At 44.8% G+C, this 26,552-nt stretch overlaps 1 protein-coding gene and 1 long non-coding RNA gene across 4 annotated transcripts in view; one reads left to right on the top strand and one right to left on the bottom strand.

Moving 5' to 3' along the window:
* SEPHS1 (selenophosphate synthetase 1) overlaps positions 1 to 18,625 on the bottom strand; it is a 25,879-nt gene extending 7,254 nt beyond the window's left edge. Inside the window, exons 1-7 of one of the 2 annotated variants that reach the window (XM_066318797.1) lie at positions 18,558 to 18,625; positions 15,194 to 15,455; positions 12,021 to 12,124; positions 6,241 to 6,348; positions 5,286 to 5,440; positions 4,384 to 4,474; positions 1,303 to 1,402 (exon numbers count right to left, since the gene is read on the bottom strand). In XM_066318797.1, coding sequence (XP_066174894.1) covers positions 1,303 to 1,402; positions 4,384 to 4,474; positions 5,286 to 5,440; positions 6,241 to 6,348; positions 12,021 to 12,124; positions 15,194 to 15,386 — 751 coding nt within the window. In that variant the 5' untranslated portion in view covers positions 15,387 to 15,455; positions 18,558 to 18,625. Of the gene's footprint in view, positions 1 to 1,302; positions 1,403 to 4,383; positions 4,475 to 5,285; positions 5,441 to 6,240; positions 6,349 to 12,020; positions 12,125 to 15,193; positions 15,456 to 17,777; positions 17,987 to 18,557 lie in introns of those variants that run through there. The other variant, XM_066318798.1, reaches the window with a different exon arrangement.
* On the top strand, positions 17,986 to 26,552 carry LOC136361105 (uncharacterized). 2 transcript variants are annotated; one of them, XR_010743570.1, is made up of 3 exons: positions 17,986 to 18,075; positions 20,590 to 20,870; positions 26,193 to 26,552. It is a non-coding gene; the product is annotated as an uncharacterized lncRNA (long non-coding RNA). The 2 variants fall into 2 exon arrangements; XR_010743571.1 differs by lacking the exon at positions 26,193 to 26,552 and adding an exon at positions 22,402 to 22,884.

Below are 26,552 nucleotides of genomic sequence, written 5' to 3'. Positions count from 1 at the left end.
TATTTAGGATATTAAATCATGCTGAAAATCCGTAATGGAAGATGCATTTATGAGCATGGTCTATTAGACATGTGCTACTCATTTATATTGGCAATTAAAGGAACAGGGGTTTGCTTCAGATCCCAGCTTCCCAAAGCTGAGGGCCAGGGAGGTTCTGAGCTCAGCTTTGCTCCACTACGAGCAGGGACCAGACACAGCTCAGTCCTCTCGCAGCTCTTCCCCAGCCGCCCTGCAATGGTGACAGCAGAACTTGAGATGTGGACACTCAGAGTTTAAAAGCTGAAGAACAAAAGCCTGCGGCTGTGGGGGAAGGGCCGAAGCCTCCCCACCTAAACATTCATGAAATTCCTGCACATTTGCAGCTCCTGGGTGGGAAAAGGGCACTCCTGCAGGCAGGACAATAGCACCAGTTAAGAATATTTAAGTGTTGTTAAAGGTGTCTGACAAGAGTAGAGAAAAACAAAACCAAGAACGCTTTAACTTTCTTTGGGAGCTTCCCCAGTACACGAGCAAGACCGAGCTCTTTTCCACAAGACAATGCTGGTCATTTATCTCTCCTGGAAGGCTTTGACAAAGAATGAAAAACCAGGGGGATGACATAGGAAATGAAAACCGAATAAACGGGAAAAGAGATATTTAACTATTCCTCCTCCTTCAACTGAGGAGTAAGTAAGGAAACAATTCAATTATCCACTCTGCCAAAAGATACTTTGAACAAACAAGGGAAATTCTCGACTAAAATTTTTAGGGTAAAAGCAGAACCTTTCCTCTACCAAAATTAAAAGAAAAGAAAAATCAAAACAAAAACCCCATTACAGGAACAGGAAAAAGACAAACAGAAAAACCCCCATATTCCACATACATACTCCACACTCTGGAAAGCACAGTGCAAGACCAAATTTAAAAAAAAAATTAAGCTTACTTAAGTTTAGAGCTTTTCCTTTTTTTATTCTATTTCAAGTTATTTTAACCTTATTACAGTCAGGCCTTCTCTCTGAAAGAAAATGTGTAACAAATCTAATATTTTTCCCTTTAAAACATCCTTTAACTCACTAGGATGTTACCTGCAGCACTCACATGAGTCATAATCATATCCAGCAGCTTTGTGTTTTTCCTGTATAATTACAAAAGGGCGTTTGATTTTAATTTGCTGGTTTCACTAACACTGAACAGCAGAGAGTGGGGCAGAAATGAAAGGGACAAAGTGGCTGTGTCGCAATTCCCCAAGGCAATGAAATGAATTTGATATGAAATTGGAAAGACTTACAATGCCTCCCCTGCAATACACACATCTCCTCTTACCTGTCCTGTTCAGCCGTGCCATGTTCATCATTGCCTCCTGGTATGCTAGCTCGACATCTTCCTGCGTTACCACGAGTTTGATTTTATTCCACTTTTCTGGCTAATGGATGAAATAAAGATGTTTCTTTCAGATTTTCAGCTGTACATTTTAAAGCATACCCTGACCACTTAAAAAAACCCCAAACCCTAAATATAAAATGTATTTTTTAAACAGTTAAAAAGAGGCAAAATGTTCCAGTCAGAGGTTTGTGCCTTAGCCTGCTGTACCCCAACAAAGCTCGTTTAAAGATCTATTAGGCACTAAGCACCTCAAATCCTACTTTCAGCAGCTGAGTGGAGTGGAATAAACTATCCTGGGGAAAGCACTCCTTCAAGGCAACTCTCTGGATTGAACTCCCACAGCCAAATTAAAAGAACTTTGCTGGATGTTGAGATTTGTAATTTCTTGCTTCTTGGGTTTTTAGGAGGCTGTTCTTGATTTCACACCTGGACACTTTGATCAGGAAAGACCACTGATATCCAGCAGTCCTGGTCAGAGGAATGTATGCTAAGGCAGGATATAATCACTCTAGTTCAGGATTAAGGCAGTTTCATAAGCCTCCTTTACAATTCAATACCAGCATCTTCCACCCAGTCTCCAGTGTCTGGTATGGTCTCATCTCTTCATCATATTCCCATAAATGCTCTTTGTCCCAGAAGGGTTTCAAAACAATTTAGGAAACAGTACCTTTATAAAGGGTAATTGTTTCATTTGAAGCTGAAGTGATTCCAGATCCAGAATGAAACAAAGCAACTCTTTTATTTTTAAAAGCCACACTAATTTTTATTTTTAAAAGCCAAACTGATTACACTGCTTTTTTGATTACACTTTTTTCTTTTTTTTAATGAAAATAAAATTGCAGAGAACTGAAAGTCAGAAAACACAGGATTTCTGAAGCCACAATACCTACACTGCCATTCCACAGAGTAGAAGTATAGAACAAACATCTTACTTAACAAAACGTGCAAGAATGACTAAGAAATGGTAGGTGATGCTATAATAGGGAAAGATCTTGTCTTAACAAATGAGTGCTGACTTCAAGGGGTGTAAGAAAGAATCCAGAAATGGCAAAATGGGGCAAGACTGGTCAGCCAAAATGAATACATTTTTAGAGGGCAAGGAAGGATGGCAGTGGGACCAGAGTGTCTGATATTAAGTTGAACTGGATCTACCAATTAAAGAAAAGCATTTTTGTTTACAGAAATGAGAGACCAAGTCAGAAAATAAGATGTGGCTGTTACAGATATGACAGAATAGTGATTATTCTTACTCTGGGAATGACTGAAAAGAACTTGAGCAGTCATTCTGCCTTAGGTTTCAAAAACAGTTCTGAGGCTGATCACAGGACAGAAACTGGTCAGATGATGGCAATGGAAATCACAAATGATATGGCAGCAGAACTCAAGGCTGAAGGTAGAAGAGCCACAAACACAGGTAAGATATGAACTGGAGGCAAATTCCTCTCCACTACAGCAATCAAGATACTGGGGCTAGTCAACAGGGAATTAAGGCAGAAAGTGTGCAAAAACTCCCAATCGGGTTATAAAAGCAAAAATGGATTTCCAAATAGAAAGGGTCTGTAGACAACAGCAAAGAGCCATAAAACCCTCTCTGAAGGGGCACATGATAGCACTCCCTTTCATGTCTTTAAGCATGCATATCTCTACACTCCACTTTTCCTTTCTTGCCTATGCATAAACTTGCTATACTATACCTGCTCCCACATACTTCTTAATATGAAGTCCAATTCCCCACCAAAATTTGATTTACAGGTGGATTTGTGATGGGTAATTAATTCTAGTTTCACTTTCCCTGTGCTTTCACAAAACAAAGCTAAAGAAAAGGTAGCACAGCTACTCAGAAATTTTCCTACCACAATCAAAGATATATTCTGTTTACACATAATAGCAGTATTGATTTCCTGGCTGTCCTCATTCTTCAGACCAGAAAGTTTTTCTGTTTGACAGTTGAGGAAATTAGTAGCATTTGAAATATGTGGAAATTCAGAATAGCCTTAATTTGCAAGTCTGCTTGTCAGTACAACAAGAAGATACGTTAAGAAGTAAGATTATGGCCAGAAAACATACTATGGAATTTGGGTCTTGTTGTTTCACTTCGTTTTCATATCAAGATTATCTGAGGCCCTGATCCTTGTATCTGTGGAAAACACAGGATTCTGGAGAGGTCAAAATTGCTAGGCCAAACCCTATGAAGAAGGAGAAAAATATTTTTCCCTTGCTGCTCACACTTCAGAATCCAATGAAGGTTTAAGCTGGTTCTCTCCCATTTTGCTAACGCTAGCTCTGTTAATTAGAATTCAACTGACAATGCAGTGGCCAATAGCCAAACCAAAGTAGATTCCAGCTCACTCCTCTGCCAGTCTATTGGCTCAGGAGTCCCAAAAGTAGAAAAGATGCATCTTTTTAGAGTGTAAACTGAGCAGTTATAATTCGAAAGACATACTGGGAGCCAGACAACATAAGCAGATGCCAATTTTGCAGTTACTTTTCAGTTCAGTAGTTACATTTTTGCCTGAAGTAACAGATGGAAGTATGTCTACACCCATAATGCTGCTAGAAATATTCTTACTGAATGCACAGGGCAATACATGTGAAACGCAGATAAACTTCCATGTACACAAGCAGAAAGCCCAAGAACACAGAGAGAGCATTCTTGGCCCAACTGCCATCAGTAAGTGTTGCCAATTACTTTGGCAGGTGGAGTAGGACATAATGTTGCCCAGGGTGATAGTCTGTTATTCCGTTAGTAAACAATTTTGGTTATTACAGCAATGCCTGAGAAATAACTAAGAATTAGGTGCAATTAAGATGGGCTCACTAAGCACAAAATTGTAAACTGCCTTGATTCCAAAGGAACTTTGCACACAAGTGGGGAAGGCTGGAGCATATCAAAGAAAAAGGAGGAGAGAGAGGTGACAGATGACTCTCATCTGAGCTGAACTTTGTCATGTTGAGGGAATGAGGAAGCTCATCTTTAACTCACACCCCTCTTCCTGATTTCTTTATTTGCAGTGTACTCACAATATCCAACCACTGGTGGACAGCTACAGCCACTTGTGTTCCCAAGGGTTTAGTTAATACAAGCACATCTCCTGGCACTGCATTGTCTGGCCTGGAAACAAAGAATTCATATATTAACTACACAGCAAGATTCAAACACGTTATTAGGAATAAGTGCTGATAATTACATTTTCACAGACCCACACATCTAATTGCACAGTTAAAAAACTGACTAATTGCAGAATTACCCTTTGGGATTCGTTGCCAATATTATTGAGGAAAATGTTGCAAACTTGCTTAAAAAGTGCTAATCTTTCTTTATTGGAGAAAACAATGCTTGCAGTCAAACACACCCCCAATTACATCTCTTCTTTCAATTTTGGGGGGATGTAAGTGAGGATAAGAGAAAAAATTTACCTTTTTTACCCAGGGTATAAGATATCCAGCATTAGGATCATGCACAAGTTCATTTGTACAGAGTAACATGCCACAGTGGGGCATTCAAAATCAGCTACTGTTAAATGGACAGAATGCTCTAAAGACAGCAGTTTTGTAGTTCTCTACAGCCATTAACAGAATAATTTGGACATGATTTAGAAATGTAAGTATAAATGTGGCAGACATTTATGTTCAAAACAGTCTCCATTACCTTTAAAGATTAGAAGCTTAATTCTCCTGTCAAAAGGAGAATAGGATCAGAAAGGACTAGGGGGTGGGGAGAAGTAAAAGGACATCCTGTTAAAAAAAGTAAATATGTACAAAGAGATGTGGCATCTGTTGAGTGCTGAGGACAAACAGAAGCAGGAGAAAGTACTGCTTTATTCATCAGGAGACACACCACAAGATCACAACACGGTGCTTAAAGGATTTTTACGGTATCCCCTCAGACCAGTGCCTTTGATTGTTTAGTGATTTAAACTTACATTATGAATTCATTAGGCTGACAGACTGTCGTGGCCACTCCTCCTAAAACAATCCAGGGATTTAACACTGTTTGACCACCAGTAACAGATGTTCCTGCCTCTTCTGCTGCATCTTTGAAACCCTGGATAATTAGAGGCATCACTTTGTCTCTTTCCTAGAGATCAAAACAGAAGTCAGAGTTCCATACACAGCAGTGCTAATCATTGCAAGACTGGCCCAAGGCTTTAACCACTCCAAGCAAATGCCCTCATGGCAAATAGTTCAAGACAGAAAAGCAACCCTTAGGAAGAGTCCTGCCTCCTGAAAACTGCATGTTACCCCACAGTTATGGTTTTACAGCTTTGTGTAGAAGAGGTGCATAGACACTCTTAGACTGAAGAAAACATTCTTCAAAAGATCTTATAGAGCAATCAGAGTTCTGGAAACTCCTAACAACTATCCTGCTACTGTAATCAGATACAGCCACAGCAGTGCAGTGCTAAAAGGCAACATTTAATCCAGATGCATTTAGGCTCCATTAACCATCAAAGTTCTAACTTACATCCTTACAAGAATAAACATCCTTTTTCTGATATAGCAAAACAAACATATGTGTTGATCACTTCCACAAAAAAAGAAAGAAAGAATAAATATAAATATAAAAATAATAAAAAGAAAGCAAAACCAACCCATAATTATCTATCCAGATTGATAGATGAACTGGCAATCCAATGCTGGCCTTTGATAGAAGGCGGCATCCCCTTTTGGTGGGGATGAAAGCAGCAGATTACAATGCCACAGAATGGCCACATGACCTCAGAATGTTTATGAGGCAATGAACTAAGTCATTCAGTAAGACCATCTTTTCCTGAAATGGCTTAAAACTTTCAGGAGGAAACACACTAAAGGTAAATATATTCTAAGCACATTTAGCTGTTTGAGTCTTCCTTCAAGGTGAAGTCCAAAAACTCTTACCCTATCTGTCATTTTATTGCTGATTCCAAGGAGCATCAACATGTTGTCGCATTCTGTGACCCCCATGGCATAAAGGTCACTTAGGACATTGGCACATGCTATTCGTCCCTGAAAAACAAAGAAAAACAAGAAAAAAATAAATCTGTAGCACTGTTGGTGAATGTTTAAACACCTTCCACGAGCAAAGCTTCCAGTTTGAGTTTGCACTGACCCAGCTTTTTACTCCACAGCATTAAGAAAAAACCCAGTCAGAGATTTGGTATGATCCATTATGTGTTGTGTGCCCACCTAGGAGTGCAGGTATCCTTCCTTTTACAGGTATGAAGAGAATTCACCCCAGCTGTCTTGGTCAACACACTGTCCCACTGACTCCATAGGAATCCCAGAGTTCAGACTTGATGCCCAATTTGAGATGCTGAAGGTCAACAGTCCATCTTTGATAACAAGCTCTGTTTACTTAACATGGTATATTCCTATCAACTTTATTCTAGCACAAAACTGCACATCCTGATGGAGATGGCCATAGCATGGAATTCACAACTGCTAGGAAGTTAATCCAAAAAGCACATATTGCTGAACTTCTGCTTCAGAATATGCAGGAGATAGGTCATTGATGAGAAATGTTTATTCCCTCACTACTCTGGAGGCCATGCCTTCACTCCTCAGTTTCTAGGATAGAACTCCTCTTCCCGGAGGATACAGTTGTGCTGCCAGCACACACCCACACTGGGCAGCTTCCTCTGCTCTGGGGATGACAGCATGTGCAGGGAATAAAGGAGCTCCGTGCTCCCAAGAACTGGATTTGCCACCACTGAGGAAAGCTGTGTACCCTCACCACTCCCATAGTGAGAGAGATGTGTTTACCTGCCTGGTGGATGTGGGAAAGGCTGTGGATGTTGCCTGTCTGGAGCTCAGCAAGGCCTTGGACACTGTGTCCCACAGCATACTCTAGGAAAAGCTGGCAGCCCACAGTTTGGACAGGAGCACTCTTTGCTGGGTTAGGAACTGGCTGCATGGCCAGGGCCAGAGAGTGGTGGTGAATGGTGCTGCATCCAGCTGGGGACAGGCACCAGCGGTGTTCCCTCAGGGGTCTGTGCTGGGGCCAGCTCTGTTAAGTATTTTTACTGATGACATGGATGAGAGTCTTTCATATTGAGTCTTTCATTAGTAAGTTTACAGATGACACTAAGCTGGGAGCATGTGTTGGAAGGGAAGAGAGCTCTGCAGACACCTGGAATGGTTGGATGGGTGGGCAGAATCCAATAGGATGAAGTTTAATAAGTCCAAGTGCCGAGTCCTGCATTTTGGCTGCAGTGACTCCCTGCAATATTATAGGCTGGGGACAATGTGGCTGTGCCAATGCCTAGGCAGAAAGGGACCTGGGGGTACTGATGACAGCAGCTGTATGGCCTGGTGGCCAAGAAGGCCAAGGGCATCTGGCCTGTATCAGGAATGGTGTGTCCAGCAGGAGCAGGGAGGTCATTCTTCCCCTGTACTCAGCACTGGTGAGGCCACACCTCAAGTGCTGTGTCCAGTTCTGGGTGTCTCAGTTTGGGAAGGATATTGAGACGCCTGAATGCGTCCAGAGGAGGACGAGGCTGGTGAGGGGCTTGGAACACAAATCTTGTGAGGAACAGATGCAGGAGCTGGGGTTGTTTAGCCTAGAGAAAAGGAGATTCAAAGGTCGCTTTATCACTCTCTAAAACTTCCTGAATGAAAGGTGATTATAGCCATGTGGGGGTTGGTATCCTTCTCCTAGCAGCAAATGACAGAATGAGAGGACACAGCCTTAAGCTGCACTAAGGGAAATATAGATTGGATATCAGCAAAATGTTTTTTACATAAAGAGTGATAAAGTACTGAAACTGTCTGCCTGGGGAGGTGGTGGAGTCACCATCCTTGGATATGTTTAAAGAAAGACTGCATGTGACACTCGGTGCCATGGTCTAGTTGAGGTGTTAGGGGTGGGTTGGACTTGATCTTGAAGGTCTCTTCCAACCCAGTGATTCTGTGTGATTCTCTGTGTGACCAGGTGACAAGATCAGGCTGAATTTTGCTACAGCACCAACAATTTTACTGACTGTTGTGTATATGAGTATCTGCATTAACAAAAGCTTGTACAAGAGATAAAACTCTTTATCTGCTGAAGATTTCTTTAAGTAAGGAAGCTGACAGGACTGAGAATGCAATCCTCACTTGCATTGCATGAGGTTAGTTACTCTAATTTTACTAAATTAATGGATCTGAGTCAGGGTTTCTGAGGTATGGACCCAGCACAGATGAGACATCAAATTTCCTGATAAATATGCAGAACTTCCTCATACAGGGTGTGCCCTAAGGGACAGCAAGATATTTTAAAATATAGGACAAATTCTGTTGTGTTACCCTGGAAGACTCCATGCATTCTATGAAAGTTGTTTTAGCTTTATGACTGCAGAACTGTAACCAACACTTGGCTTTATGACTTTTAATCTATGCTTTTCATTATGTTCAAAGGCAACACCCCCATGGTAAAAGCAACAACATGCTCATTTGATACAACTTGCCAAAAAGGTAATATTTTCAGGCAGTTACTTCACTTGCTGATAACATGAAACATCTCCAAATAACAAATAAATATAATACAGTTTTTCATAAATTCAAGAGTTTTCGATGGCATCAGGGGAATCTCTGATATTTGGAACTGGAATATATTTTAATAATTTAAATCTTAAACTATTAAGAAAAAAGCTGTGTACTGCACTATTGGCTGTTAAATTACTATATGCCTGCCATTCCCCTTTTGTGGAACTATCAAGCCATTCTCCATTATCTTCAGTATTTACCAAGCAAACTGCTGGTTTGTGCCCTGTTAGGAATGACAGTTAAGTTTTTAAAACCATAAGGACAGCACCTCTGATACTGAGATGTCAATCTAACAATGCTTTTGCCAACTGCCAAAACCACTATGGAAGCAAATTCAGGGAAGTGCAATTCCCAAGTCTGAAGGAGCAGAGAGAACAACACAGGGCTTTTGTGAACAGCAGCAAACCTAACAGGGCCCACAAACAGGGGTCAGCACAGCCAAGTCCTGCAGGCCACCTGCCTGCTTGGGTAGTGCCCTGAAACACAAAGATCTGTGTGCAATACTAAGAACTATTTGTAAGGGCAAAGGATGAAGAATCAGACACCCATCTCCAGTCCTGAGTGGAGGTTCTTACAACAGCAACAAAAAGGCTCCTGGATGGAAGGGGAAAGATGTACTCCCTCAAACCAGCCAGTTCCCTGCTCCTGTACTCAAAGAGATGTCTCCACAGAGACATCTACAACTGGATACAACTAGTATCCAGTACTAGTCCCAGTGGATTGGTACTTATTACAAAACCTTCTTTCAGTTGCCTGTGACTTTTCTAACAAACTATTTATGCTGAATAACTCCTATGCTTGGTGTGGATTTTACAGATGTACGTCTGTAATTTTGCACACGGGATAATTTTGCATGTGGACAGTGCGTTTTCAAGGGCAAAGCCAATGTGAAAAAAGAGGAGGAAAAGAAGGAAGACTGGTTTTGCATATAACTGCAGTAACTGCAGGACTTAGTTTTAAAATAGGCAGTGCCAGAGTGAGAGAAAGCTGTTTTCTGAAGCAGAAATCGGAAGTTCAGCTGAGTCCACAAGCAGTTTTGCCTTCCTCAGCTGTTTCCTAATCCCTTCTGTCACAGCACCCTGCTTGGAGTTCATTTGCACTTTCCCTCTTTGCTTCCTCTCCTCCAATTAGGAAGAAAGATCAGATAAGGAGCTGCAGGTAAACTGCATCCACAAGAAAAAAAAAAAGGAAGAGACTCCAGATCAGGGAACACCCACTCTAAACCAGACTAGAAGTGCCTCGGTAAGGAGACTGAGGGGAAGAAGAATGTGCACTGCAGGTGAGTGATGCTGGTAACAACAGGTGTGGGTCAGGGGACATCTGGACTAACACCTGGGAAAGGAGCAGCTGGAGAAGCAGGGCAGCAGTAGCCTGTCTTGAGCAGAGGAGGCCAGAGCACACCCCTTTATACAGCCTGGATACCAACTCAAAATTCTGAAGACTCACAATTCCTCTGCTTGTAACAACCATCCATGAACCCCGTGGCAAACTGGTATTTAACTGTGCTCTAATCAGTGTTGGCCCACACAAGAGGTAATCTGTACTGTCCCTCGGGGTACTCTGGCCCTCAGGAGAGAGGTCTGAACAGAGAATCCAGGAGCAATACTCCTGCTGCATCATCACTGGTGGTATCAGCAATAAAGCTCGAAACAGGATCCCCATCCTCAATTAGCTCTTAGGAAGAAATACACATATGTACACAGATTAGGAAGTGGCCAGCCACCAGATTAAAACAAATGCCCTCAAGAATGAAAAGTGAAGGACTTGAGAGTTAGACAGGACAAGGTTACAGCTGCTGGTGCATGTGGATCACAGCACATACTGTAACTATGATGCAACCACTGAAGCTGGACTAAGGCCAAATTTACATTCCACTCCTACCACACTGACCTAAACCTCATCTGGGCACAGGCCCATCTATCTACTCCTGTGGCATTTCAAACCCTTTGTATCTCCAAACAAAGCAACCCTCCCCCTTCATCACAGCCTTTAACACTGTCCCTCAAGTTTTTGTTACAAGGTGAGAAAACAGTTTCTCAGATTATGAACTTGAACACAGATCTGCAAAACATTTTTTTTCCTCTGGTCCCTGACAAGTTCCCACATGATATTAAAGCAACTCATTTGAATCAAATTTCTCAGGAGAGCTCAACAACTCCATACTCCAAAGGCCAGCCTGAGATTTTTTTGGCTGCTCAATTTGCAGAAAGAGCTCTCCTGGAAAAGAAATTACAGGAGCTAGGCTTACACATGTGCACAACACGTGATCAAGCATGCTAAAAGAAAAAGAAAAAAGATGGTCCCAATCTCAGACTGTGTCCAAAACCTACCAGACAGGTCTCACGGACCAAACAAACTGGCAGCAGCACATAAAACATTCAGTCATACCAACAGCAGTAAAAGCAGTGGAGTCACATCCAAACCACAGAAAACATGAATTCTAGCACCCTTAATTTAACATTTCCTTATAGCCTTAATAAAGACTTTTTTAAAGCTCATTTCTTTCCCAGGATGTGATCAAGTCAATACTGATCACTGTCACACATGCAGGAATCTCTGCTGAGACAGACTAAATATGACAGGAACACAGAAGGAACCAAGGCCAAAGTGCACACACCTTCCAACCTGTCATTTCAATGTGTCTATGCTCAAGTGGAGGTAGCACCATAGGAAAGCTGGTGTTCACAAGGCACTCTGAAATTGCCAGGTGCTATTGCCAACTATGACATTAGGTATTTCCAGTTCTAATGGGTTACCTGGTTATTTCAATACCTCAGAAAACGCCAATTACAATGTGGTTCTGCTTGTAAGTGGAGTTTATTCTCTGCTACTTCACAGGCTGCTGTTTTTCCCCCATTTGGGCTCTTCAAACCAAATCCCACAGAACAAGAGATGAAGGGAAATATGATTTAAAGGTGGCAGTTCTCCCAACGTTCACCTACACAGAAAGCAGCACTGCAGAATTCTTGGCTAACATGGGAGATTCTAGGATGAAATTATGCCTTTCCCTCGTAATATCTATTTAGGAAAGACTCTGAATGCAATTAATCACACAATTAGCACTGCACATCTAGAAGAAACTGTCAGAACTGCCATCAGGTTGGTGAGAAGCCCAAATCATCAACAGACTCGAGAACCAAGTTTAGCCAACTTACCATCATATAAGGGTCATCCACAATAGGATAAATATAATCTGTCGTCTGGACTAATGACAAACCTCCATGTCTTAATGGAATAACACAAGTGTCCATCCCAATTCCTGCAAAGACAGAAATCCATGAGTGAGGTGGGTAACTGTGCCCTGAATTATCTGTTGCTCTTAACAAAAGAGTTTATAAAACGTGTCTGTGAAGTACAACTCCTAACACTGCCTAAACAGACATGGCAAATTCCTTCATCAGAAAAAGCACATAACACAAGTAAGAGGAAAAAACAAGCAGAGAAAGAAAACTCCTGGTTGGAACTGAACATAAGTGCAAATGGCTGGAGGCAAAAATAAACTACAATGTTCTTTATTCTTCTGCAGCAGCATAAGCACATCAAGAACATCTGTGCTTTTATGTAAGTACATTTAAAGTTAAGAGGAACTAAGTACACTGATATTGTCAAAAGTAAATAGTTTTTCCTGTCACTCCAATCTCAACAAAACCACGGTGACAGCTGTGAATGGACACAGCATCTCATAAAGGACATTCCCTCACTTCAGAAGGCACAAGAACTCCCCAGGTCACAGCCCGGGCCCTTGGTGAAAGATGATTCACCCACCAGGAGCTTTAGCAACCACATTAACCTCACTTTGCAAGGCTGGAAGGTTGCATAGGCAGGTAACAGAAGCTAACAGATACAGAACTCCTTGAAGAAAACCACAACTCTGAGCACCACAACCTTTTCCCTGACAGTGGATATTTCAAACAGAACATGCAATATTAGAACTTCCCAGCATTTACTGCAATGAAGAGCCCACACCAAAGGGACAAGTGACAAATCACAACATGCTGGCTGAGCCAGACTCCCCTGTGGATAAGCCTTGTGCCTTGCAGGAATGGCAGGAAGCTTACCTCCTTCCTGGGATGGCAGCAAGCTGCCTGGAATTACTCTGAATGCCCCACATTCAGGGCATGAGTCTTCAAAATAGCCCATTTTAAGGAGCAGATGTCACACAGGAACCTTTCACCATGTATTAACAAAACACACTACCCTAGCAAGAGGTACAAGCCAGAGGTACACGTGGCACTATCCTGTACAGGGATGGAGCAGTTGCTGTCACCCGAGTCTTACTGAGGGGACAGGTCTGCCAGGCAGTGGTATATAGGCAGAGAGGATCCTGCCTAGAGAGCCAGGAGATCTCACCTTGGAAAGGAACACATACTGACAAGCTCCCAAGCAGTAATTTAGGGTTGCTCAATCTCTGCAGAAGCTCCCAAGCCGCTACGCCTGATGTCCAGTGCCTCCAGGGAAGGGCACATAGGCAGGTACAGAGAAGTGGCCCAGGTGGGAGCTGTTTTGCCCTCAGTTCACCTATTTGTGCCCTAATGCTGCAAGACCAACTTGACTTGTGCCTTTTTCCACAATTTCAGCAAAAGCACTGCTTGACAGGCCAAGGGTAAGTGAATCTGCTCAGAGTCATTACTGATTTCAGGTTACACAGCTCTGAGAATAAACACCAGATCTGCAGTTTCTTACAGTTGTATTTAGGTTTGCTCTGGGTAACATCCCTTGCAGAATTAAAAAGGGGAGAGCTTGAGCCTGCTGCTGGCAGCTTCCCTCCTGACTGCATTTCAAAAGCACAGCGCCTATGCACAGGTGGCAAAGTTACCTGTCTATATCTCTTAAGCACAAGATATCAAAGGCAAATCACACCAAATTTATCCAAAGACACATTTGCTAAAGGAACACTCATCACAAAACCATATTTTAGAAGAGACCTGAGCTCTTCACCTTCTATTACTAACAGATTTTCTTTTACATAGTATCACAGTTACACACTGATGGCATAAATCTACTTTTATACCTTTTCATATAGCTGTAGAAGTCTACTAGCAGTTCCATTATTGTTTAGAGCCTGTAAGTTTGCAAGAGAAAAAAAACCTAAACCAAACCATTGCTGACTTTAGAAAATTGCCAAATTGAAATGTTGCTGTGAAAACTTACTTAATTTAGAAAAATACATATAAATAGCAATTTATGGATGAAAAAAGATGGAAGTGTCCTCCATCAGAGAATATTAAATTATAGTGCCACCCCAGCTTCACACACAATTGCTGCTTAGATATTTCATACAAAGATGCCCATTGTTTAAGCAAGAGCATGGGCGCCTTACTAATCTCTCATTATATTCAATCTCTACCAGAATAATGGGTTGCAACCTGTTAGCTTACTAATAGACAATTAGCAATGTTTATATAATTTTAAATAAGGTTATTGAACACTAACTGATAATGAAATAACTTCAGAGTAAATGCTCCATTGATATTCCTAAGTTGAGGGGGGAAAGAAACCATTCTGCACTGCAAAGAGATTGAATATGCAGGGCTGAGCAAATAGACAAACAGAATTAAAAGTGTCATTAAACACATTATCTACATTAATTTATCTATATCAATATTAGGTAGAGTAGCTGGTATCAAAATACCTACGTTTGCCCTGTTCCCCATGTAGGTGGCTTGTGCAGGTTGTTTCCCTTTATTGCTTGCATCATTGTGCAAATATCAAAGAGAAAGTGAAGCTGGCAAGAACACAGAGGTCTTGGAAAGGCAGCCTTTCCCAGGCAGCTTCTACAGGTGAGCAAAAGAGTTAGAGTGGGGAACAGTGAAAGGACTCAAAGGAATAATGACAATTGTGAAACAATTCGCTCCCAGGCAGCTAAAGCAAGGAAGTTCTCTTGCTCACTTTCTGTGACCCAGGAACAGGGTGGGGGAAAGGGAAATTCACCTGGGAGTCATCCAAATGCAATGCATGAACATAAAAGTCTAGAAATTAACTGAGAAATTAACTGACAGGACTAGGACTTCAGTTTGCACAGCATCTACTGGGGGAGAAAGGGAGGAGCAGACTAACACCTAAGCATGTGCCCATCACAGAGGCCATTCCTGAGTGTTTTGCTTTTGTAGTTGAGTGCACTCAAGGATATTAAATAATTAAGATAATATTCTTGTATCCCAGATGCCAACAAATGACAGCATGAGATTCATTCTTCAGCTTTCTGGATGCTGTGCATGCATTATACATCACACAATTTTCAAACTGGTTAAACAAACCACAAATGTCATCGTGTCACTAAGCAAACAGAGCAGGACGACCACCAATGTCCAGAGCAGCAACTACTTACCTAACCTGGGCATAACTGCCCCCAAGAACTGTTCATCTTCCTGAAAATGGTTTTCTTGTAGAGACTCGAGCAGTTTCTGTAAGACATCCTGTGGCACTTTGCAGCCTGTGCCCTTCAGTTCAGTGAATCGGGTCAGACGGAAGCTCTTGTCCAGTTCGTAACTTTCGGGGTTAAAGGACTCCCGAACAGACATGGTTCTCTCCCACACACTGCCGGCCTCTCCCACCCCAGAGCAACGGGATCAGTTTCTCTGCTGATCAGTCTTATTAAAAAATAAAAGTAACAATTAAAAAAAAAAAAAAAGGAAAAAAAAAAAAAGAAAAAAGGAACATTAGAAATTCCTGTGATGCTCAAGACAACATGTTTTCCACATGGTGCAAGTCAAAAGAAAAAGAAAGCTTTCATTGCTGCTGCTCACCTGTTAAGACAGGTGTACACATCTCACACAACTCATTTCCCTTCTACTACAAAGGGATGACTCCTCATTCTACCTTCTGACATTTAAAACTATAACTATGCCAGGTGAACCACAGAATTAACTTCTTTTCCCGATATGCTGCGTAAGGTTTTCGTTAAAAAAGGGATCTAACACACTTACCGACCTCATTTAACACAGAGGTAATGAAAGCAGTAATAGCTCCCAGAGCACAGAGGCCAACTTCCAAAAGGCAACCTGGGCCCTGATCCTGCAGCATGCTCAGCAGAAGACATCTGTTTGTACTCAGCTCAGTGTGGGGTCATAATTTTAGCCATTAACATATTAATCTCAAAAAGAAGATGCTTTTCAAATAATGGCTCCGCTTCAGTCCTGAAGTCAGAAGCTGAAGCTCCCTAATACACCTGTTCTCCTCGGGAGAAAACACAGCCCTGGGGTTCTGTTAGTGCAGGTAGCAGGAGAACAAAGAGGCCATATCTAAGCAGAGCTGCTCACCTACAAACATGCCAATTTACCTCTTAGCATGTTCACAGACAAAAAAATGCTGAAAAGTTTCTTGCCTCTTCAGCCCTTTTTCAGTCAACTAATGATACGGAGAATCAGAGAATTGCCCATTAAAATGGTAATGTAAAAAGACACTGATGCAATTCATTTAATAAAATTCTTAACAATGCATGTCTAATTTTAGAACGTTTTTCCACTCTGACTCACATCCACAACACTCCAAAACTAATAAGAGGCCTAACTGAGACACTGACTTCTAAACAGGAATGGCTGTGATTAAATACAATTCATCTTTTTCAGAGAACAAGTTTTCAGGAATTACTAAAAGAAACCTGTCTAGTAGTAGTTTCTTAGAAAGCAAGAATCCTGTGTAACAGCAACAAGAACAGAGATACTGATGGTCATGCCCTAATGAGGCTAAGCTGAAAAGAAGAATGTAAGTGACTGGTATTTGCCAAGTTCAACTTTGCTAAATGGAGGAAAGAAGTAAAATCTACAGACTGTGCTGTATCTGCCCTACACAGCACTTATTAACAACTACATCTGTTCCATAAACTTTTAAGCCAATTTACTGACTATAATTTGTAGGAACTGAAGTTTAAGTTCCCTGAGAAGTTTTGATGTGGAGCCCAACTCCGCTGTATTTTCCCTCCTTCTCTGGGAGGTGTGGCACTTATTTAAAACAAATCTTCCAAAGCCTAGGCTCGGGCAGAAATCCAAACTCTAGTTACAAGAACGTGTCTTGGATGAGCAATGAATTCAGTTCCTAGCTGTTGTCTTCCAGTGCAAGACACTAAGCACTTGCAATAAAAAAAAAAAAAAAAAAAACGTGTCTGGAAAACAACCTGTCAACAGAAATGGGAGACAAAAGCTTTTCAAGAAGGGGGGGATTTTTTTTCCCCTCATTCTTTTTTAACACTTCATTTTAATTAATTCCAGAAAATTATAAAAGGCAGCTTGCCCCACAAGGGAAACACCTTCCTTCATCTAACCAATAAGTGCAATAAGCTTAGCACCCCTGCCTACTCTCACAAGGACGGATGAAGAGGCCACAGTCTACCCGGAACTTTTTGCAGCTTTGAGGACTGTAAGGACACAGATCCCCTACAGTTGCAAACAACTCTTGAAACAAACGAGATGGTTTCATTTAATGGAAAACATCCCCAGTGCAAGAATACGGTAACTTTTCTAATAAAGATCTGATTAAAGCTGCATACAACTGTGTAATTGATAGACTCCCATGGGAGCAACATTCCCCACAAGACCAAGTTTTGGTGACTCTGGTGGTCACAGCATCGAACCAGGCAGAGCTCCCGAAGAGTCTGGACAAGTCCCAGGCACAAGGTGTGATTCTTGGGGCTGTCCTATGCAGAGCCAGCAGCTGGACTGATGGCCCTTGGGAGTCCCTTGCCATTCAGAACATTCTGCGCTTCTGGCAGTCCATGCAGCATCGCTCTGCGAGCGACAAGCATCCCTCCCCAGCAGCAGACAACACCTCCTAACCCAGACGTTTCTTACTTTAAAAGAGCGGCATAATAAATATTAAAAGCTAAAGTTTAACCCTTGCCTTCCTGAAGAGCAGAGAGAGGAGAGCACAGGAGCGAAAAGGGGGGAAGGGAGGGAGAGCTGGAGCCAGGTACATACCCCAAACAAACCCCAGCGCACCCACCGCCAGCCCGACCGCCCGAGACACACGAGGCGAGGCGCTGCAACCACCATCGATCCGGGGAATGCGGCGGGGAGCGCTGCGGGCAGACATGGCTCCGGGACACCTTAAATTTCCAGCCGCTGCCTTTAGAGGCAAACCCGGGGCCTTCGCTGCCGCTCTTTGTGCGGCCGGAGAGGACGAGGAGCGGCGGTGGCAGCGGCCCCTTCCCGAGGTGCGACGGGGCCGGAGCCCGCGGGTGTCCGACCCCGGTGTCCCCCGTGTCCCCACGTGCAGGTACGGTGTCACCGGGGCGGGGTTCACCCCTGGCCGGCGGGGACGGCCGGTGCGATGTGCGGAGCAGCCCCCCCGCCGATACTCCGGAATGGGGAGGGAGGGAAGCACGGCGGTGCGGGGAGGAATGGGGGGGGGGGGGGGGGGCGGGAGGGGGGAAAGGAGGGAAAAGGAAAAAAAAAAAAATGTCGGCGGGCGAAAAATTTAACCCGTCCGCTGCCGGCGTCCAAATTTTTTTAAAGCGGCCGCATCGCGGTGAGGCGCTGCCCCCCCATCCCCGCTCCTTCCTCCGCCCTTCCCCCGGGGCCGGGCCGAGGGAGGGCGGCGGGGCCCGGGCCAGGCGGGCACCCCGCGCCCCGGCCGCGCCGCGCCGCCCCCCGCGCCCGGCCCGGCGGGAACGGCGGAGGCGAATTCCCCTTTAAATCTCCCCGCCTTGCACCCCCCCCTCCTCCTCCTCCTCCTCCCTCCTCAGGTCTCCCTCTCACCGGCTCTCGCCGCCTCCTCGCCCTCCGCCTCCTCCCGCGAACGGGACTCCCAGCGCGGTCCCACAATGCACCGGGCGCGACGGGCTCCCTCAGCGCCGCCTGAATAGAAAATGCCGCCGCCGCCGCCGGGCACGGGGGGGTTAAACCCCCCCCTTTTCCTCCCTTTCCCTGCTTTTCCCTCCCTTTGCCTCCCGCCTCCCCGCTCCGCGCTTCCCGCCCCCTCCCGCTCCCCCTCACACCGCATCCCACGCGCGTTCCCGCGCGGGGGCGCGCGGCGTTTCAGCGCGACATGTCGCGACACCGCCCGCCCTCCTCCGCCGGGCCTCGGCTCGGCACGTGTGGGCAGCCAGGGGCTGTGTGCGGGGTCCGGTCCCTTCCTGCGCTCACGGAATCACCAAGGTTGGAAGAGACCTTTAAGATAAGCAGTCCAGCCCAGCAGTGCCGCTGTAACCCCTTCGATACTAAACCCCTTCATCCAGCGCCGGATCCGGGCGCCTCTTCCACTTAACTCCAGGGACCGTGACTCCATCGCCTGCCCGGGCAACCTGTCCCGAACCTGACCGCCCTAACAGTGGAAAACACTTCTGTAATATCTAACCCGAATCTCCCCTGTCTCTGTGGAAGGCCATTTCCCCATATCACAGAATCAATTAGAAATCGATTGGAAAAGACCTCTGAGATCCAGTCCATCCTATGACCAAACCCCACCCTGTCAACCAGACCATGGCATTGAGTGCCACCTCCAGGCTTTCCTTAAACAACTCCAGCGATGGTGACTCCACCACCTCCTTGGGAATCCATTCTAATGTCTGATCATCCTTTCTGTGAAGAAATTCTTCCTCACACACGCTGATGTTTCCCCTGAGAAGTATGAGTCTGGCTTGCTCTGACACCTTGCTCTGACACCTTCTCTTTCAATATGAAAACTGCGATTGGGAAAAATTTGGGTGGGAAATTTAACCAGAGCTGAGGAGACCCGGCACCTGCAGAGCCAAGTCCTCCATTGATGCTGAATTTTGCCCAGAAACTGGACAAAAAAAGTCACATTTGATGCATGTCACACCAAAATGTTGGGCAACAAGGAAAGTGAGGGGACCAAATGGACCTGACAATGGGCAAAATTTGGCCAGCATTAATTTTTTCTGAGTGCAGAGCCAAGACAGTTGCCCCAGGGAGATTGAGGTGTCATTTCCTTGGATGTCATCTCAAAGGGGTTTGATCAGTGTGTTGCCCATGGAAGGCTGCAGGTGCCACAGCAAGAGCACTTGAGTGTATCAACTAGTGATTTTTTTTACCCAGAATGTGTTTTTGAGCATTCTTCAGGAAAAATGTAACTCTGTTTTGCAGCAGGTGGTGATGGGTTCAGCACAACTTTAGGAAGCTGTGCCGTGTTTTAGTATTCACCAGCCAGGATTGTCACAGACTACTTGCTCAAGTCAACTCTTTTCCATCACTGATTTGCAAAGCATCCCATTTTTTTTCTTATTCATTTAATATATAAATCACTGGAATCTAACATGGCTTTAATATGTCTGATTTCCAATGTCTTCTCTGTTAATTTTTCTCCCTGAAAGTGCTTTCTGTGCTTCCAAAGACCCTTTTCCCAAATGATTTTAGGGAATTCACTCATTATTCATATGAGTCTCTTGCTTTGCATGTGAGACAAATTTTCTCTGGGAAAAGGAGGGAATTTCTATGTTAGAGGTAGCACAGGGCCCAGTTTACATTTCCAAATAGATAAAACAGGCACTTTGCTTCATGTAATTTGCAGCTAAGTACCTAATTAAGTAATTGCCTCTTAGTTCAAAGATTGCTTTTCCTGCAACTGTCTTTGAAAAAGTCCTGCCTAAAAACAAGCAGAAAGAGAAAAAATTAAAGTGTTGCTTTTCTTGCCTGATTTTAATTACTTTTTATCTCCCAGAGAATGTAGTGCCCCAGGACTGTGGTGCAGGGGTCCAGAGGTGCATGGGAGCTCCCGGCACTGAGCACATTTAGGAAGTCACTAATATTTGTATAATTAATTGATTTTCAGGCTCCTCCTTGTTGCTCTCTGAAAGCATTTCAAGCTCGACACACAGAAGCTCTGTGAGCAGCTGTGGGGCATTTGGCTGATGGTTTTGACAGCAGAGATGAATTGAGGACGTGGCATCTGCAGTCCTGACCTGGAATTTGAACCCTTTAGTGCCTGCCCCTCCTCCCAGATGGAAGATCTCAGAATCTTCTGATTGCCATCAATCTGATTTTGCTGAGCACTGGCCTCATATCACATCTGTGTGTTCCTTGAGAGATGATTTCAATCTGAAAAAAGACCCTGTAAGTATCTTGAGGGCTGGAAATCAGGTGCTCTGATCTAACGTTTCTCCAGCATTTAGCCATCGCCTCTACAACCAGCACCTCGTTTATAAAAAAACAAGCAAACATGAAGCATAAGGAAAACCATGAGATAATGTTGCTGATTTGAGCCCTAACTTACATGTTTCTCCTTTCTGATGTTTTTATAGGGAAGAGGAAATAGGATCATATTTTTACATTCTTTATTTTTTTCCGCATCTGTAAGGACTAGATATTTCTTTAACAGAGGGGAAAATAAAATTAATTGAGATTTCCAGGTGGTGACAGGGCTGAAAGAAAACATGGATACATAGAAATTAATGTTCATTAGTACTGGCATATATATGGCTCTGTAGAGCTGAAGCTAACCAGGATCAGGGTATGGAGATGAGAACTGCACGTAATTGAAGCCCTGATTAATTAAAAGCAGTATCTTGGCACAGACAATGATGGAGCATCCTTGGGTGGATCTGCACATGTCCCAGCAGACGTGTGCACCAGGCCCTGCTGCCTGTGCTGAGGTGAGGCTTTGTCTGGGGCTAGAGAGGGGTAGAAAAGTGGCTTTGCCAAGAAAGCCAAGCCAGGACAAGCAGCAAGCCACCTCTTCACTGCAGCTTCAAGTGTGTTGCTGCACCCAGCACACACGTGCCCCGTGCTTCTCCAGGGGCTCCACGCTTGGAACAGCTGCTGGAGGAAGTGTAGGATGAGGAAGAGAATCCTGTGCACACAGGGGAATGTCCTTTTTGTGCAGGATCATAAGCCAAACCCTGAAAGATAGTGATCGATCCAGCAGCCTGGGAAGGGCCCACACTACTTGGAACCACCACTTCATGGAACATTTTCCTGGAGTCCAATGGTGGTTTTCTAGAGTTAAAAACTGATCAAATTTCCTTTCCTCCCTCCCTGCCAAAGGCTTTTTTGTCATCTGTGTCCAAAATCTCCATCAGAAACTCCATGATTGGAGCAATTTGCTCCAGTGCCGTGAGAAGGGACTGCTCCCCACACCTTAGGAAGTGCGAAAAGGAGAAAGAAAAGAAGGTAGAGCCCTCTGTGCTGTGCTGGATCGCTCATCAAAGCCAGCTGTCTCCTGTGCTGACTTGAGGACTGACAGATGTGTGTAGCCTTTACAGGTACAGGGCCTGCATTTCATCAGTCTTTTTTCCATGGATGACCTGGAGTGTGCATTATTAGCTCAGATTAGAAGCCAAGGTTCTTGGTTGTGTACACATCCAGGTTGCATCTAAACAATATTTCTGATCCATGTAGGCTTCTGACACGGTTCTGCATCTTTGGTGTTTATAAAATGATCAGAGGTTGAACTCTCCCTGTTCTGTTTCTTAAATGTCAGCAGAAACTTTTTTTTTTTTTTTTAAAGAAAACAATGCAGCCTTCCCCTGCAATGTTTGTAGCCAAGAAACTGTGGCATCACAAGAACATGAGGAAATACTGGCTGATTAAAACCAGGGTAAGAAATGACAGAGAAAGTGTTTGTCTTTTTTTTTCTTCATTTCAGAATTCACAATGAAGTGGCTGGTAAAATGGGACCAGCTGGTTCAGCCCCACTTAGGCTGAAGACGAGGCTTAATGTGCTGAAACTACTTCCACTGGCAAACTTCAGCGTGATAATTTCATTTCTCATGTTAAGCACATCTCACAGTGTGACTTTTTCCCTACCTCCCTCTCTTTTGACAAAGTGAAGTAAGTTTGGGCCATTGTTGGCTTTCTTTGCCTTGTTTTTTTGTCTTTTTCCTGCCTCTCATTAATATACAAGTGGTATTAAATAGTAATGATGCCAGTATTGACCTCTGCTGTGCCCTCGTGTTTGCTCATTTTTGCTTCAAGGAGCAGATGTTCTCTGTCTTTGTTTTCTGTTGCCAAATGGGGACTTTGCCCCTTTAACCTTTGATAAGGTGCTTTAATAGTCTCTGATGTGAGATTTTATCAAAAGCCAAGTAAATCATACCTGCCTGGCAGTTTCTTTTAAACATTCCCATCACGGTTTACAGCAGTTCAAGAAAGTGCAGTTTCCTCTGTATTTTTGCAGACTCTATTTATCCCCTGCATCCAGCTGAGCAGCCTCCACGGAGGGAGCACCCATGGGCACCCAGGGGTTTTGCTCCTGGGTGGTGCTCCAGCACCAGTCCCTTGCCAGCCTCCACCATGTAGCAGGGTGATGTTGCCTGTCAGTGATCCATGGGGTCTGACTGGACTCACCTGGACCCCATTTTCCATCAGTTGCTGATGTGAGATGGGAATGGTGGTGTATACACAGCTGCCGCTGGGGTCTTGGTGCTTGTTCCCTTGCTGTGTGCCCAGTGAGGGGCCCTTGGCTGCTTTTGCATCAGCAGTTAAACACCACTGTGCTATAAAGCTGCTCTAACCCTTCCTATGAAGAGGCACCCTCCCAACATCTGTCTCTTCCTCATCCCTTTTGCAGCATTTCATACTTTGCTCATGCACTTGGCTGCCCCAAAGGCCCCAAAGGAAACTCCACTTCCCAGTTTCTATTTGTTTTTTTTTTGCCCAGGCACCTACATGGCTTGTACAAACAGCCACCAGTCCTGAGCTAGGGTGGTAAGGGCTCTACTCAGGGCAGGCAGGCTGAGTTGTACCTCAGGTGGAAGCATGCCTGGCTCTGGAAAGCCTTGTGGGCTGTTTAGGAAGGTGTCTGAGATGTGCCTGTGTGCTCTTCCACAGCCTCTTGCAGTGTTAGGGGTGGCTTCTGCTGAACCTCTCTTGGATTTACACATCTCTCCAAAACTGTGTCAGATTTGGTATTCCCACCCTTCCTTTGCTCTCTTGGCCTGTCACATCCTTGCTGTGTCCCACCTGGGGAACATTTCATTGACCCCCTTTGTTCTGCCAGTCTGGGGCACAGCACAGCACAGCTGCTCTTTGTTACTGCCACCACATGGAAAATAAAACAATCACATGGGGCTTGGTGACACAGCAGCCTCTGCCACACTCTGGTCAGTGCCATTGCCCACCTATGTAGGAACCACCTCCTTCCTCTCCAGATCTGGAAGTTCACCTGTGCCAACAACACCTGCGCTGGGGACAAGCCTCGTGCCTTGCATTGCCCACTAGAATGCTCCTTTGTGTCCTTATCCCTTTGTAGGACTTCTTGTCCCTAAGCTACATCCCACCACACTGGGCCTGGGCATCCCCAAACGTTTGCCACTTCCTTTGGCGGGGACGTGTCCTGGGCAGAGTTGCTCCTGCAGTGTGGTGGCAGGGGGACAACCCCATTGTCACCACCATGGCCTTTGGCCCCAAGCAGAGCCTATACTTTTCTGTGCCAAGCTTTTTCCCAAGGCTGGAGCCTATAAATAATTCAGGAGTGTCTCCTCCTGCCCAGCTCTGCACTCTGCTACCTCTTTTTGTTTCAGAATGAGCTGTGTGATTCTGCCAGCCAGACCTGCAGCCACCTGATCCAGGCTCCCTTGGGATGAGCCTCCAACACTGACTTCCCAAATCACTGTCTGGAGTGATGGGTGCAGCCGAGCTGAGCCAGCGATTCTATTCCAGCTGCTGGCACTCGCTGAAACATCTGCCTTGCCTGTGCTGTGCTTGTTGATGGAGCTGTGTGCAGCTCCCAGCATGTCATTTGGGAATATAAATTGAGTTCCTCCAAGCTGGAACCACCTGCTTCAGATAATTTCTCTGGCAAGGAGTCTTCTGTCTTATTCTCCATCCAGGATTTTCCTGCTTTCCACTGCTGCCAGCCCCATGCAGTAGCTGGGGGGGTTGGTACTGGTGGGTAGGAATTTGGGTGGATCCATGGGGGAAATGTCCTTCTGCCAAAGCACAGCAGAGTGCAAATGTGCTGTTTAAACTGTAGAATTTTAGAATCACAGACTGGTTTGAGTTGGAAGGTACTTTTAAAGTTCATCTAGTCCAAACCCCTGCCATGGACAGGGACAGCTTTTGATATACTGGGTTGCTCAAGGCCAATGTGGCCTTGAACATTTCCAGGGATGGGGCATCCATAGCTTTTTGAGATGCCAGGCATTTGTTGATGCTGAACTATGGCTTGTTGGATGCACAAGCAGGGAAACAAAACAGCTCCCCAGGAAAACAGGTGGCTGTCGCAAGGAGTAGAATGACCTCAGCAAACCTGCTGGCTCTGCCTGCTGGAGACCAGGGGCATGAGAGTGAAGGATGCTGCTGCTCCTGCTGCTGCTGCTGCTTCCTTTTTCCCTCCCTAGGGTGACATGCAGTCAGCCCTCCAGGTCTGTCCCTGCCCCTTCTCCTTCTTCTGCCCCAGAAGTATCCATTAGATGAGTATGTAATTAGGATCCCCTAGACACACCTGAATTGTTGTCTGTGGAAACAGAACTGAATCCCACCTGGAATTGTGCCAACCAGGCACTTACAACTTGAGCAAATGGGGAAAAGTGGTTTATATGGGAAACAGGTGTAACATCAGCAAAGTGCTCTCAGTCCTGCAGGTGAGATGCCCTGGAAGAGACCAGATGTGCCCAATGCTGCCTCTCATCTCAGGGATAACCACTGTGCAATGGTGTGTTTTCCCCATTAGAAAAGCAAAAATAAGCCAAACCCAAGCCCCTAAGTAGGGGGCTGGATGGTTTGATCTCCTTGAGGGGTTGGATGTGAGTGTGTTGCCATAACAGTCTCACAGCAGAGGAGGCACCAAAACATCTCTCCTGCTCCCAGTCCAGCTAGCAGGGGGAATGAGGATTGTTGAGCCCACAGGCAGTGGACTCAAGAAACTCCTGGAAAGCCCCTGATTTACATGCACCAAGAGATGCAAAGGCTGTTTCAATGGAGGATCCTTGGAGCTGCCAGGAGGTGAGGCCTCTCTAGTGGGACTGGCTGGGATGTGGGGGTGGATACAGGAGGGTGTCAGGGCTCCACATATCTCTGTACCCCCAAACGCAGCCCTGCATTCAGCAGATGCACCTGGCAGTAATGGGAAGTGCTGTAATGTGGTGCTCCACATTCTCCTAAAGGGCTTTTTTCCAGCTTTTAAAAATAAAACCCACAAAATCACACCGGGAGAGAAACGATCACACATTAAGTCTTCCCATTTCTGTATTTCCTTCCCATTCCCTGCATCCCACTTCTCCTCCTCCCCTCCCTGCAGCCAGATTTGAGTGTGTTTTCCTAGGATTTGTGCCCAGCATTGGCACTAAGTAAACTCTCCACAGCAGCATTTGCCTTTGCAGGATCTCACGCTTGGACAGCGGGATAAGGCTGTGGAAAGGGGCAAATGCTCCGAGCGGCCAAGGGGTCCCTGGGGAGAGACATCCCTCCAGGTGAGGTATTTATTTCCCTGTGCAGACGAGAAGGCAAAGCCGCCTGATGGGCAGCGCCTGAGGGAAGCAAAGACCAGCAGACAGCCCCAGTGCCGGCTGCTTTGATTTCCAGAAAGGCAATTAGCACCCGCCCGATGCAACTCCATTCCAAAGAGCAAAGCAGCAGGAAATAGCTGCTCTTCCCAAATGCAAAGCGTTGCCCCAAGCCCTGTCTGCTCCCAGCTTGAGTGATCCCTGTGGAGCCTAAGGAGTCACAGTAGAGCCAAGTCTGAGCTTTGTTTTTAACTCAAATTTTTTATTTAATCTAAGCTGCAGAACTCTATCTCTCTATGACCAATAAATATCCTTAGCACATCCATATATCTAGACTGTAACTGATGGGTCA

Source organism: Sylvia atricapilla, chromosome 5 (assembly GCF_009819655.1).
Source record: "Sylvia atricapilla isolate bSylAtr1 chromosome 5, bSylAtr1.pri, whole genome shotgun sequence".
In the NCBI taxonomy this organism is placed as follows: domain Eukaryota; kingdom Metazoa; phylum Chordata; class Aves; order Passeriformes; family Sylviidae; genus Sylvia; species Sylvia atricapilla.
Note: the sequence above shows the minus strand (reverse complement) of the source record. Positions and strands in the feature narration are given on the sequence as shown.